The following is a 15,307-nucleotide window of genomic DNA, read 5'->3' on the forward strand; positions in this document are numbered from 1 at the left end:
TTTTTGTTTATTGGTGGTCGGTGGTAATATTTTTTGATATTATTCTTAATTTTTTCTTTTTTTGTGTTCTGATGATAAAGGTCATAAAGTTTTGGAGACTTTATATAAATGTTAGTAAATGTTGACTGAATTTACATTATTGGGTGAACTATCCCTTCAAAGAGATAACGTTAGTCCATCCATAAATGTCAATTCTGCGCAAATTTATAGCCGTTCTTTTTAAAATGTATTGTGGAGTAATGACATGTAAATGTATCACTTAATTACACAATTATAGTAATTAAAAGTAAATAAATAAGTAAATAAATGAATACATTACATTTATATTTAATGTTAAACCGTATTTCATTATACACAATGTTTTGTGGGCATTATATCAAACGACAGTCTTAAAAAGCTGATATGTGTCAATACGTAATAAATAATTATAAACTCCTTAATTTTCGATCATGTTGTTTCTTAAAGATTTAAACATAGCCTATATATTAAAAAATCACAATACATTTATTTTAAAGTATTATAGGCATTGAGCAGCATAATGAGGCGTAGACAGACACACAAAAAAACTATTCCGTGAAATAATAATCGTCAGTTGTGTACTCCTTTCGCATCGTTCTGAATTAAAGCGTTTTTCTCTCGATGAGTGCCATTCGCTAAAGTGATGTTGCGTCTTTCCAGACTGGTTCTGCTTTTATCAGTCTCTCGGCGGGTCTTGGTCTCGAAAGCGTTGGTGGGTAATATCTGGGTTGAACTGATGGACATCTCCGTCTGGACGCCTTTATGCACCAGCGGTTTTTGCCCGGGTCTCTGCGGTATGGCGGGCAGTGACAGCTGCTCCCGCTGAGCCTTCTTGTCCTCCCAGAGCTTCAGGAGACGCCGCTGGTTGTTGGTCATGTCCTTCAGGTTCTGCTGCAGGGACTGGACCTGGTCCTCCAGCAGAGTCTTCGAGGTCACGGTGTTGGCCAGCTCGGATGTCAGTTCATCAATCGTCAAACTTAATTTGCCCGCTTTTTCAACAAGTGAGTTGCACTCGCGCTCCTTCTCGTGCAGGTCGTTGATTATATCCTTGGTGGTTTTACCGTGAAATTTAGGACTGGACTCTAAACCAATTTCAGCCCGCAGGACCTTCACTTGTTTCCGCAGCTCCTTGTTGTCCAAAATCAATTGCTTTAATTTCTGTTTCAGCGCTTCGGTTGATCTCATTCGAGACTCGTATTGTCTCATTTTCTCCCTCATCATATTCTCGCGGTGCAAAGCATCGTCTCTTTCCTTCCGGCACTTTTCCAAAAGCTTTAAAGTTTCGTATTTAGACACCTTTTCCACTTTCCCAGCCATCATTCATTTGCAGTCTTAAATGCAATATTGAAAAGACATGTTCCTTGATACAGGCGGTCGGGTCAAATCCTCTTTAAATAGGTTTTCCATTTGCAGGTCATTAAAATAACAATGTCAGGAGTGCAGTGATCCAAAAATCAAGCCTTCTTATTTTTGATCCACTGTGTGAAGGGAAAGGGTGACTTGTGAAGCTGACATCCCTTCACAAAGGTTATAGGTTTGGGAGGCAGCTTCGTGTAACTCTAAGCTAAGGCTAGAATGACCATTAATTAGGACACGCCACACATTGGCACAGTTTCAAGTGACACAAATTTTCTGTTTGTTAATTTGGAAAATGTAGCCAAGCCATTTTATAACACCAGTTCCAACTTAAAAATAAAATAAAATAATGTATCTAATTAATGTAATGAGTTTGATGAATAAAGGTTGAAAGTGCACTGCTGATGGTGTTCGGAGATATACGAAACTTTGCACTGTATCAGATACTGACATCAAAGACAAGATAGATTTTATCTTTGACAATAACCTTTGTTTGTGAATCTTGATGATGCCGAGAATGAAATTCTATGATCTGGTTTAAAAGCACTTGCCTATCAATATCATCATGAATCATTGAGACATTATAAATGAAAAAAAAAAAAAAAAAACCTTTATACGCTCAGCATCTGCTCACAATTTTGGTCTGTATTTGTGTGCATGTAGTTTTAAATGGGGAATAAATACCTGCTAAATATTTATTACAATGTGACTTTCTAGGCATTTTATCTGGTTTAAAGAAAAGGTACAGATCTATTAAGAAATCTCTCAAAATAGTGAGACAGTGTGTGTGTGCGTGTGTGTATATATATATATATATAAATCAATGGCCAGCACAGAGAACTGAAAATTTATAAAATATTTAAACTCTAGCTTTGATTTCCAACTTTATTAAAACTGAAAAATGTAATCAGTTTCTGGGTGTAAGTGCAATTCAATTCAACTCATATTTAATTTTTCCCATCTCTCTTTTCTGCTGGCACTGTACATGTACATGTTTCCAAAGTGGTAGAAACAGAAGAGTGACCCTTTGAAAACCATCTCAAGCTCAATTATCAAATGAATATTTAAAGCACAGCTACACAGAATATACATGTCCTCTGCTTTGTATCAGTAACATGTGTCTGAACCTCAAATCAGAAATCATCAAACATGTTGTAGATGATTATCTCGAGGTTTCGCTGCTCACCTACAAACATAAACATACCAAAATAAAAGCTTTACCTTCACAGACTATAAAATGAAGAAATCCAGACAGCCCACAATCTCATTATCAAGACACCTGATTCTCTCTAATAAGGCAAGAGGAGAAGCTGCAATTACAGAAGAATAACAGTCTCTCGAGGAGCACAGATTATGGACAGGAAGTCTTGTCTCATGTTAACATCTCGTCAAATACAAATGTCTTATTTTCCTATCAGCAGCTACAATCAAATGACACTTGGCTCATCTTAAAGTGCTGGCATTTCTATGCCATTTCATCATTATTAAAACAGTGCAGCAGTCAAAGCACGTGAGAGAGTGCCACCTCACTGAACTCCTGTGTTTACCCAAGGCTGTACTTCAGTTTGCCTTTGTGGATGAAGTGTTGGTCACTGTCAATGGCTCATTGTGAACCTTTGATGAATCCATCTCATATGTACTGAAGAAACATGTCTGAAAAAAAGAGATGGCACAAATCTTTCAGAATCTGACAGCACTTTTGTCCTCTAAACACTGCATTCCCTAATTAAATGAATGTAATTGATGGCACATGATAGCCATAAGGATATGGTTCTGCTCACAAACTGGCATGTTTCCAAGCCAGTCATTGACTACTGCTAGTGTTTCCAAGAACACACCCCTCCACTGGGGAAACACATCTGACACCAACCTGTTTGATCCTTTAAAGCTGCAAGAAGCAGTGCCGAAATACTGATACTGAATTACTAGTACAGCTACACAACTTTACAGTTATGAAATCTAATATTTTTGCAAAAGATGTAAAAAAAGATGCATTTTAATCAAAGTTTCAGCTAATATGTCTTGCTTGTAAATTGTTAAAATTCTACACTATATTGTCTAAATCAATTAAATATTCAATCATTTTAAATGCTACCAGTCAAAGCATAACAACATTACAATGTACAGTATGAAGTTTTGAGATTTGATACAGATCTTAACATTTAACAGTGTTATTATAGTATTAATTTAAAAAAATCGTAAGTGTGTATTAGGTGCCAGCAAAGCTAATCTAAATGTAAAAATAAGGAAAAATTTGCATGCAATACAATTAAATATCCAATATTGGCTGATATATCAAAAATGGACTGATACTGATGAATTAATTCAGTAATATAACTAGTAACAAATGTAACCAATATATTGTGCATCCTGAATATGTACTGTGTATTCTGTTCATAATAGATAATAGTGACTCACATTAATTTCTAATGTATAAAGATTCTTAAAAACATACCTTGCAACCAATTGCAAGTAGGACATGAAGAATCACGATGGCGGATATAACTGCGATGGAAATCCTTGGTTTATCGTCCCAGATGGCTGGCCAGAATGTCATTACCAGCACAGATCCTGAGAGACACAAAGCTACCACGATGGAGCACCACCTCAACCCTTCACTTGGTATTATCCACAAGATCTGTTTTTCACACAAACAAGTAAATAAACTGTATCTTCAAAATAATTATAGAGAATTATTGAAAACAAACTATCAAAAGCGTTTATCACATATAGATAAATGCACATTATATTAATGCATATATTATGACTGTATGACTCACCACTGCAGGGATGTAGATGAAGAGAGAGTAACCATAGACACAGACTATCTGCATGAAGGAATAGGACACCAGGCTTGTGATTTTCCTATTTCGCCAGGTGAGAAAACCCCATAGAGCTAAAGGCACTAACCATGCATAGCTGTATATTGCTGTGGCTGCCATAGTAACTGGAAAACAATCAAGAGAACTAGTGTCATTTTAAGTGTGAGGCCAGAGGGTCTGTTTTGTTTGGGTCATTTATTAGCAATAGATTTTGTGGTATTCAAAGGTTTCTGGTAATGTTCAAAAGTTATGTGTTTTTTTTTTGTGGTATTCACAGCATTCTATTAAAAGATGAATTAAATTGATTAACTGTGACAATAAAGACATGTATACGTTTATAACCTTTTTTATTACATTAAAAAACATTAAACAACATATTTCTAACCTTTCCTGAAGTCTGGCACATATTTGTACTTTGGCTGACCGTAGTTCACAAGAAAACTGGAGATGTTTCCACTAATGGCGATGGCAAAAACAAGAGTTGCACAGATCCAGAAAGGTCCTACAAAAACGACATATTTATATAAACCTTATATAAACTTCTATGTTTTTTTTGCTCTAAACAATTTTTGTTTAATTTAGCTTACCATACAGGTCAGGGTTACTCCGTAAATAGACCTCAGCAAAGTTTTTCCCAGGCCAAGGCAGAAAAGAACCAACTATTCTGTTCTTTACCTATAAATGAACAAACATAAATTATTTCTTGTCTTGACAGCATATTGCTGCCATCCATCAGTCACTTCACAAAACAGTCATTCATGTGCAAGAGTAGCACTAGATATAAAGGGGTCATATGACGTTGCCAAAAAGAACATTATGTTGTGTATTTTGTGTAATGCAATGTGTTTATGCAGTTTACAGTTCAAAAAACATTATTTTCCACATACTGTACATTATTGTTTTTCCTCTATACCTTGCCTTTCTGAAATGCGTAAATTTTTACAAAGCTTATCGGTCTGAAAAGTGAGGTGTACACTGATTGGCCAGCTATCCAGTGCATTGTGATTGGCCGAATATTGTACCTCAAGCGTGTGACGGAAATGTTACACCTCTTATCATACTGTGATCAAGTTCAAGTTGAGCTTTATTGTCATTCCGCTACATACAGTGGAACAAAATGTTGTGCCTCACAGGACCACGATGCTACATAAATACAGACATACATCAATGAAGTAAAACAGTATAAACCTATACACAACTAACCTACTAACAGATTTTAACTATAAATATAGTATATATAAATGTTTACCTATACATAAGCTAAAAAATACAGACTATACAAATGGTTCACATAATACTATACCTATACACAACTAACCTACTGACAGATTTTGACTTTAAATACTATATATAAATGTTAACCTATAAATAAACTAAAATAAACTAAAAGAAACTAAATACAAACTATACAAATGCTACACATAAACACCTTACCTATTCACAACTAACCTACTGACAGATTTTTAATATGAATATACTATATATAAATGTTTACCTATACATAGACTAAATGGGAAAAAAAAAACTGAAGGCTAAAGGTCTGGAATTCATGGCAGCTTTCATTTGTCAAGGCCCCTCCATGAGGCCGTTTGACCGACATGTCAAACAACCAATCACAGTTCGTTTCGTTCAGCGTCACATTTCGGGGCGTGGAAATGTCTCCACAATAACAGACCGGTGTGTAAAACTCTCGGATGTATTTGAAAGATTCTATGCCGTGAACTTTAAATATTTCACATACTTTTGAAACTTCAGCGTTTAGTTGATCCTGATAATCGGTCTTCGTCACAGTTGTAAACACTACGGCTCTCTTCTTTCATGAGGGGGGTTTGGCGTCACGGCATCTTTGTTTCCAGGTGTAACGTTAAAGAACGCAGAAAATCTGGAAGAATTCAACCAATCCAATGACGACTTCAACACACCTGAAGTGTTTCCACTTTTGTGTTCCATATGCATCAGATGTTTAGCCAACGGTCTGTGGGCATGACGTCTGAGGCTAGGCACGACCAGACAAAACCAATAAAACCCATTACAAACGAGGCATTTGTTGCATCCAGTGGGGACATAATTACTGATTATAATGACTTATACTGTGTTTTTACACGTTGCGTATCGCTCCACGTAAACAAAACCATGTCTGCATTTGTGATCGGAGACTGCTCAAAACTCGTGTTTGAATCATCAGTGGCAAATTCTTTAAATATAAAAAAAAATTACTTACAGGCTGTGATTCAGAAGCACCAAACTGTCCTTGCAAAGTTGGAACTGCCCCACTTTATAAAACAGCCTTTGAGCAGAGACCCACTGTAGGCTATGCAGAACTGCAGGTTCAGGAAACAGTCCTCCATAAAATGCATCACATAGCATCACACACTGCAGGCTTGAGTGAGGAATGCCCAGCGGACTTGAGAACGGTGCGGCCGGCGGATTTGACGAAGGAGTGGGCTGGCGGCAACCACATGTGACGACCCTGGGCTGGACTCTGCTTCGTCCATGGTGAAAGCCGATCCGGCGTTCCATAGCGCGAAGTTGATGTATTTTACTCAGCGATCAGCTCTAGGCATGACGAAGCGGATATCGTCCTCTTTTGGACAACGAAACACACAGCGTCTCCACAACATGGCGCCGGCAGCAACAGCGTGAATAAAAGTTACGCCTTCTTTCTTTGCGTGAACATTTGGGCAGTGTTATGCAAATCTTCCCACATAGTAACATAGAGATGTGGGGCGTGTTAGAACGAGCCGTTTTAGTGGGGCATAGACGAGTCTTAACTTTTATAGAGAATATCTCTTTGGATTTGAGACTTTAGTCTTTGCAACTTTACAGATCTTCTTTATGCACCAAGAGCTTGTAACACTCCAAAGAGAAAGGAAAAACTGAAATCGCATCATATGACTCCTTTAAACAACTAAAATTAGAAAACAGCAGGAATACATCTCTTACATAAAAAAAAAACATGTTTCTGAAATACAAAATGAATTTTTTTTTTAAATTTGAAATGATTACAATCACTGTAGTGTGAGTGCTGAATCCTACAGTAAAGATGGCTGACCTGATGACTGTCCACATCGAATAACGTTTGGTAGTACTCAAACGTCCAGAAGGGTGCACTCTTTTTTTGACCTGACAGAAGCTGTTTGAAAAAGGAACATGTATGTTGAATCAATGCTCCTTTTGAAGAAATTAAGATCTGAGATTAGCCTGATTGCGTCCCACTGACCTCAGTTTTGTCATCACTGTCCTCTTCTTCGAAAGCATTTCCAGTAGCTTTTCGTTGTTTTCGAGATTTGATGGGGTCATCAATGGACACAGTTGTGGCATCTTGATTATTTTCTGTGAATCCTTGACCATCTTCAAAATCTAGCACAACAGATTATTTTTATTTATTTTTATTTTTTCAAAGAGCAAAAAGCAGATTCCACAATCTTTTTAATTATTGAAAGGAACAGTTGTTTAAAAATAGAAAGCAAAAAAAAAATAAAAAATTACCAACATTAATTTTTTTTATGACTGTAACAGAATTAAATTTTTTTGGGTGATCTATTCCTTTCAAATTAATTGTTAAATTTTAAAGAACTCACCTTGAAATTGCAAATGAAAATCAGTATTGGCCATCACAGATCTATGTGTTCTGTGAATGAAGGCATCAACAGCAGACAGATAAGCAGACAAGCTTTAGTTAATGCTATTGATATAGTAGGTTGTTAAAGGTATAGTTCACCCCAAAATTAAAACCACTAATCCACTCTCATGTTTTTCCAAATTAGTATGACTTGCTTTCTTGTGTGGAACACATAAAGATATATAAGGCAGAATATGGGGGTTATGACAGACTGAGTCACCATTCAGATTCACTGCAACTTCCTCCCATTCAATGTGAAACATGACTGAGTCTGTCAATCTTCCTAAGTTTCTTTTGAGTTACAAAGAAGAAAGTAATAGTTGAGTAAATGATGACAAAAGTTCAGTTCTTGGGTGAACTATCCTTTTAAGCATTAAGTTTTACCAACCACGGGCCGGCTGACCTACCACTGCAGCTGAAGTGTCTGGTCCCATGTATAGCAGGAGTGACGAGGTACAACCTGTTGAGATTCAGACGTGTGCGGATATTATACATCAAACTGAAACATGCAGTTACAACGTACGTAGCAAATTGTGTTGTTTTAAGAATATGCAGTCTCTCAGATGATTTAACATTATCTTTTTATAACAAAACAGGACCTCTAATGTTAGACTCACCGGTAGAAGCTTCTTGGAGGATTTTAAGCGTTGTTTTGAAGGTGCGCAAATGGAACCGCGAAAATAAGCAACGTTATGATGCGTAGCAAAATAAAAGTCCATAATAACGTGTCCATAAATCAAGTCCCTTCAAACACATTTTAAACCTGGTGTTTTTCACCTTTTGGTTCAAATATGCAGTAAATACGTAAATAAATAAGTAGGTAGGCAGGTAGGTAAATAAATAAATACAATTATTAGAATGAAATAACAATAAATGCATTGAGACCAATTTAAAAATGAAAAACAAGAGATAAGAGTAACTTATATTTTGTTTTTTGTTTTATGAACATACAAATATAATATATTTTAACTTTTTTTTTTCACATACGTCAGTTATCTGCGAAGTACTGACGTTTAAATACATTTTAGTGTAAATATTTCACTTTTATTTTGGAATGTTCGTGAAACTCGACAAAGAGGAGGGATGTTACTCCAAGAGCCCGTCGTTTTTAAATCTTTTACAAACTTCTCGATATTTCAGTCAGTACATCCTTGATTTACAAACGACACCCGAATATTTTGGACACTTACCGCTTGGTTTGTGTAGCGATCTGGTGATCCCATGTATAGCAGGAGTGACGATGTACAACCTGTTGAGATTCAGACGTGTGCGGATATTTTACATCAAACTGAAACATGCAGTTACAACGTAGAATATGCAGTCTCTCAGATGATTTAACATAACCTTTTTATAACAAAAAATATATGCCCTTCACGTTGCACAATGATTAATTTATAGGGGGAAATAAACAATTAACAATTTAAATGAATTAAACAATTTAACTACGTGACTTTATAATATAAAACCAATACTACAGTGTTCAGAAAAACATCCCTGTTATTGCACAAATTTTTGGAATTGCCATTTTATGTGTTTTAAAATAATTTTACAACTTTTAATGTATGCAATAATATAAATCCATTAAACGACAACACCATTTGATCTAAAGGTATCAAACCAACTGTAAAATATTCAGAATACTATTCACTATAATGCACAAAGCTTGTTTTTTTTTTAGATTATGCCTTTGTTGTTTTTATATACAGTACTGAATCCATATTTTGCAAATGTTTTTTATACTGTACCCACTTTAATTACACTCTGACACCATTTGATCTAAAGGTATCAAACCAACTGTAAAATATTAAGAATATTATTCCTTATGATGCACAAGGCTTGTTTTTTTTTTAGATTATGCCTTTATTGTTTTTATATACAGTACTGAATCCATATTTTTCATGTTTTTATACTGTACCCACTTAAATGAATTAAACTCTGATACCGTTTGAGATAAAGGTATCAAACCAACTGTAAAAATCTCTAAATATTATTCCCTATAATGCACAAGGTTCTGTTTTCCGAATATTATTCCATTATTATTATTTTTTTTTTTACAGTACTGAACCCATTTATATCCATGAAACTTGAACACAATTTAAGCTAAATATATCACACCAACTATATATTTTTCAGCTCATTAATCTTTTAGTTTTTTTTTTTTTATACAGTACTGAACTTTTAATTGTTTTTATACATAACTGGAACACCATACATACATGCATATGCATATACATACACATACACACAAACACACACACACACACACACATATACATACATACATTACCGGTCAAAAGTTTGGGATCAGTAAGACTTGAAATGTTTTTTTGAAGACGTCTCTAATGCTCTTTAAGGCTCCATTTAAAAAAAATCAAAAATACAGAAAAAATAGTAATCTTGCAAAATGCTATTACAATATAAAATTTATGGTTTCTGTTTTTTAATACTTCAAAATATAATTTATTTCTTTGATGCAATGCTGAATTTCCATCAGCTATTACTCATAAAGTGTCACATGATCTTTAAGGAATCATTCTAACATGCTGATTTATTATTAGAATTATCAAAGTTGCCAACAGTTGTGCTGTCAAATATTTTTTTTGGAAACTGGGATACTTTTTCAGGATTCTTTGATGAATAAAAAGTAAAAAAGAACAGCATTTATTTAAAATAGAAATCTTTTCTAACAAGATAAATCTTTGATAAGAGTGTAAATGCTAATTTACACTCTTGTACTTTGGTTTATTTTTTTTTTAACAAAGAATCCTGTCACTGAGAAAGGTCTTGGATATCTAACATGCTTTAAAAACCCTAAAGAAATTTTTAACATTCTTTTGGGAAATTACAGCTTCAGAAGTACCAAGATATTCATTTAATCTACATGTTCACTTGATCATAATATCTAATATTACTACTAATATTTTTTATTGTTAATTTTCATAGGATTGATCTCTGTGGCACGAGTTCAACAGCAGAACACAGCACACATTCATCAACAGTGGCAGCTGTTCAGAAGGGCAAGAAGAGGAGACTATCAACAAAGGAAGAGCAAAGTTCAGCTCCTCTTTCAAAGCGCCATTCTGTCTGCAGAGAACTTAGATCTGTTAAATAGTTATTGAGTCGACATGTTTGCAGTGCATTCCTCTGTGAGGAGTGTGACACTGAAATACTTTTAGTTAGGATTCTTCACAATTAAACACAAATACACTGGCTGGCATACATGGGCATGACCATGGAGTAATTCAGTTAAGGCTGGAACAGATTTAAAAACATCAAGCATCATACACCTACCAAATGGTTAGAGAAATGGCTCTTAATGACTGAGGATCAAACACTTCCAGACTTTCAAGTCACTGTGCATGCAACAAAATGCAGAAACGTGTGCCTCAGGTAGACTTACCTTTTGTTTCTGTTTTCTCTAATTTTGGGATGACAGGCTGTCTTAGTTTGAAAAGTAACAATTATTATCAAATTATTTATATTGGTTTAAGTGTATGTATTCTTCTCAAACAACACAGAAGAATAGATAACATTTCTAATTCAATTAACTGTCATTAAAGCCCTATGTAGCCTAATTTCCTTACCTGAGGTTGTGTCCTGTTGGGTTTCACATCTCAAGTATTTATTTTAAAATATGACAATATGCAAATCTTACATTCTTGCGCTTCTATCAGCACATTATATCTTTGTTGTCAGTGTTGACATGTCCACACAGACAAAGATCATGTCAGGTTTGACTAGTCCAAACAAATGACAAAACACACACTAAAACACAAACTAAAACTAAAGCACAACAACAGATCTGATTTTCATCTTTCATCTGTTTAAATATAAAAAAATCTATCAAACAAATCAACAAAAAGCACAGGTTATTATTAAAGATTGTTCTCATCCTTTGAATATTAAATGGACAATAAAGTGACTAAACTAAACTCAAAAAACAAAACATGAAGATAGAACACTTTTTAGTAGGTTTGTTTATTAACAATATCATGATGACAAATCTGAGAGGTCGCAAAATATCTTCACTTACAATGCCTTTTACTGGCTTTACAACCGTCTCTTATGGCAGTTCAAGAAATGTTCACCCACTGCAGCAAAGATATCTTGTACTAAAGCATAAATCAAAATGTTTATGTTTCATTGTGCAACACACGTTGTACCTCAAATCACAAGCTGTTATGGATCACACTGAGAACACTCGAAAAACAAATAAGAGAAACAAAAAAACTTCATCTCTACAAATGGGCAGTAAACCGAAAAAACGTAGATCCTACAGAGCTTTCATTGTGATAGGTAATGCCTTTAAAGTGCCAAAAACATCAACAGAATATATTCCCCACAGTCCACGCTTCTCAAATTTTAAAAAGGAGAAACAAGAAACCCACAGTCAAAGCAATAATCACAACTGTGAAAGAGAAAACCAAAATATCTATCAATTTCTCTTGACTGGTTAAATGTTAGACTGATCCAGATTGACCTTTGACGGAAGGGGTCCGGCTTCCTGCTCCTCCACCCCTGGAGATCTGATGATGACCAGAGAGGACTGTAGATACGGGGTCAGTTTCTGCTCCTTCATGTACTCAATATCCCCATATATGCTTAGCTTCTGTTGAGAGGAGGAGAACATTTGGACGTGCTAGTTAAACATAACCAATAATTGGCTAAGAAACATGAAGTTGAGTGAGTGTGAGGTGGTTTACCTCAGCAGGGACGTACTGCTCAACAGCAGTGGACATTGTGGCACAACAGATCCAGATCAGAACCAAAACAGACAGAACCAGAGTGGTGGTCAGGATCCAGCCAGGCAGCCATGGGTTCCTACCGGTACACAAGATCACGATGCTTCATTTTCAACAAGATCAACAGACTGCAACAGATCATTAGAGGTCAAGATCCTGACCGACCTTGAGAGGCAGCTGAAGAGGTTGTAATCGTCCTCAGAGTTGCTTCTATCGATGAACATGTCTCTGTCTCTCTCCTGAATGAAGCTTCTTGGGTAGTCTTTATAAACAGGGCTTTTCATGTCCTGATCTACAACTATTAAAAATACAAGGGGTCCGGTATCAGTTTTGAGATCTTGAAATTAGTTTTGTTGAGAGAATGATGCTAAGAAGCTGTTGTGGAAAGTGAGACGGTTAAGTCAGCCTTTGCTGGACAGTCATGACTGTTATTACATATATACAGACTTCATAACATGACGTCTTCAAACTACAGTGTGTAATTTCTGTGCCACTAGCAGTGGCAAAACACAAGTTTCTCAAAATAAAAGGTAGTCCTGTCCCAAACCTGGCCAATTAGTTGAGCAAATGCTGATGTGTTGGGTTGCCAAAACAAGACTGCATGCTTGGTGATACTTATGGGACAGATCATGAAATGGAAATGCACCAGTTTTCGGGTTTCTCTTAACATATGTTATTGATCTTATTGTGAACAATTCATCCATGCATGTTTTATTTTAAAAAAAAAAAAATGAGCATATAATTTTATATATAACCAAAATGTCCTAACTGTATCTTCTGGTGAAATATTCTTGAATCATCTCTCTGTCACATATGCCGGATTTTCCAATCATTAATAAATCACTTAAACACCACGCCTTAGAATCAACCTTAATTTTGCATTCAGATTCACCTCTATCCAATCAACAACCCACGGACAGAACCAATTCCCAGCCCTACATTTTTCTTTTCGATAACATTCCATTTCACTTGGATGTAAGAAGTTCAGCTTCTACTTCCATTACGCTGCCAATTTAACAAATATTAATATTATGATTATTAAAGGCTTAAAACATGTAAAACAGTCATAAAGTGTGACACTTTCCAAATCTTGTTTAATAATCATAGAGGAAAACATTGTGTGTGTTATGTGAAGTGCTCACAAGTGCTCTGTGTCTCCTCAGTCTCGTCTCTCTGGAATTCAACCTGAGGGAAAAACTGAACTTGTGGCTCAGACTACAAATAAGAGAAAGACAAAATCCTGATCAATGACACTTAGAAATAAGATTTTCTTCTTACTTTGCACCGGTGATGCCCAAATGCCCATTACCTGGAAAATGACCACTTTGCCATCATCTGCCTGGAGGTAAAATGTCCAGGATGAGGTGATGAAGCTGTGCGCTTGGCTCATCATGTCTTCCCAGAAACCCCTCACCAAAGTCAGCGGGTACAGGAGATGGATTCTGGGCATCATCATCAACAACTTCCCACCAAAACAAATGAACAACAAATGATTTCAAACAGCACACTGTAGAAATTCAAGCAGAATTTATGATCGAAAGACTATAAACATGTAAAGCAATTATTCAAATGTTTTTCACACCTGCTCCACTCTTTGCTCTGCAAATGGCTGTTGACTCTGGCATCCTAGATTGCACGCGTACTGCTCCTCTGACTGGGCGTAGGCTTCACGACAGGCTGCAGGAAGTCAAACACATTCAACTGGTTTAATAACAAACACAATGTTATCAACACAGAGATTAGAGAGAGACGACGTTTTAATATTACCTGACTCGCATTCAGCTTTGGTTTCGTTGAGATCCTTGCTGTCACCCACGAACTGACAGATGGAGAAGAGACGACACCCTCTCTGACAGGCGTACAGCGCCTCCTCCTATCACAAAACAACAGGCCAAATGAAGAAAAAGCGTCTAATTCCGCTTTCCTCATTGTTATTGTTCAAACCTTGCAATGCAAAAGCTCCTAAAAACACAAAAATAACGACTGGCTAAAAATCTCAATAGCGTTTCTTTGTTAGTAAACAAGCCGTAACTGGTTGACCGTCTCGCACTCACCCGCGGATAAGTGTGCAAACTGTAAGTCATCTGACATGTATTATGACAAGACGCCGAGTTGCCCAAAACATCATCGAAGACGTCGGAAGATGCATATGTGCTCCAAAGTATGCAGCAGAAACTCATCAAAACCCCGCAGGACTTTATTGCACCCATTTTTCGAGTATTACCAAACATCGACTGAAAGATTCTTCCTTGTTTGTGTACTTGCGGAAATGTCGTCAAATTGACGCGTACGCGCTTCCTGCCCTGCGCAAGCGCCGTGAAGACACCGCATAAGCAGTTTTAAAGACTGGGGTCCGTGGAAACGTTTAAGGGGAAAAACTTAAAAAATAAGATTAAACTTAGATGAAAAAAATAAATAAAAAAATAACCCTCTAATACAACAATACATAGTGAATATATATAGGTCCTTCTCAAAAAATTAGCATATTGTGATAAAAGTTCATTATTTTCCATAATGTAATGATAAAAATTAAACTTTCATATATTTTAGATTCATTGCACACCAACTGAAATATTTCAGGTCTTTTATTGTTTTAATACTGATGATTTTGGCATACAGCTCATGAAAACCCAAAATTCCTATCTCAAAAAATTAGCATATTTCATCCGACCAATAAAATAAAAGTGTTTTTAATACAAAAAAAAAAGCCAACCTTCAAATAATTATGTTCAGTTATGCACTCAATA

The 15,307-nt window shown here is 35.8% G+C and overlaps 3 protein-coding genes across 8 annotated transcripts; all 3 read right to left on the bottom strand.

Annotated features, from left to right (window-relative positions):
- Window positions 1-76: 76 nt before the first annotated feature.
- On the bottom strand, window positions 77-2,151 carry LOC109106236 (protein TALPID3-like). The gene has a single exon (XM_019119621.2). The coding sequence runs from the start codon at window positions 1,336-1,338 to the stop codon at window positions 589-591; it is 750 nt and encodes a 249-aa protein (XP_018975166.2). The 5' UTR covers window positions 1,339-2,151; the 3' UTR covers window positions 77-588.
- A 64-nt stretch (window positions 2,152-2,215) lies between these two features.
- LOC109106157 (protein YIPF1-like) lies at window positions 2,216-8,589 on the bottom strand. Of its 5 annotated transcripts, none has more exons than XM_019119525.2 (11): window positions 8,436-8,589; window positions 8,226-8,278; window positions 8,039-8,109; window positions 7,778-7,827; window positions 7,417-7,556; window positions 7,249-7,329; window positions 4,784-4,871; window positions 4,582-4,698; window positions 4,155-4,321; window positions 3,830-4,012; window positions 2,216-3,027 (listed from the first exon to the last, which is right to left on the bottom strand). In XM_019119525.2, the coding sequence occupies exons 4-11, from the start codon at window positions 7,809-7,811 to the stop codon at window positions 2,935-2,937; spliced, it is 903 nt and encodes a 300-aa protein (XP_018975070.1). In that variant the 5' UTR covers window positions 7,812-7,827; window positions 8,039-8,109; window positions 8,226-8,278; window positions 8,436-8,589; the 3' UTR covers window positions 2,216-2,934. The 5 variants fall into 5 exon arrangements, with proteins under 5 accessions (XP_018975070.1, XP_018975087.1, XP_018975063.1 ...); XM_019119542.2 differs by having other exon boundaries at window positions 8,222-8,278; XM_019119518.2 differs by lacking the exon at window positions 8,039-8,109.
- Window positions 8,590-11,777: 3,188 nt separating this feature from the next.
- Window positions 11,778-14,845, bottom strand: LOC109106141 (transmembrane protein 59-like). Of its 2 annotated transcripts, none has more exons than XM_019119509.2 (8): window positions 14,615-14,845; window positions 14,328-14,433; window positions 14,143-14,237; window positions 13,870-14,022; window positions 13,703-13,745; window positions 12,726-12,858; window positions 12,522-12,639; window positions 11,778-12,427 (listed from the first exon to the last, which is right to left on the bottom strand). In XM_019119509.2, the coding sequence occupies exons 1-8, from the start codon at window positions 14,789-14,791 to the stop codon at window positions 12,272-12,274; spliced, it is 981 nt and encodes a 326-aa protein (XP_018975054.1). In that variant the 5' UTR covers window positions 14,792-14,845; the 3' UTR covers window positions 11,778-12,271. The 2 variants fall into 2 exon arrangements, with proteins under 2 accessions (XP_018975054.1, XP_018975049.1); XM_019119504.2 differs by having other exon boundaries at window positions 13,703-13,775; window positions 14,615-14,843.
- Window positions 14,846-15,307: the final 462 nt, after the last annotated feature.

This window comes from Cyprinus carpio, chromosome A2, assembly GCF_018340385.1.
Source record: "Cyprinus carpio isolate SPL01 chromosome A2, ASM1834038v1, whole genome shotgun sequence".
In the NCBI taxonomy this organism is placed as follows: Eukaryota; Metazoa; Chordata; class Actinopteri; order Cypriniformes; family Cyprinidae; genus Cyprinus; species Cyprinus carpio.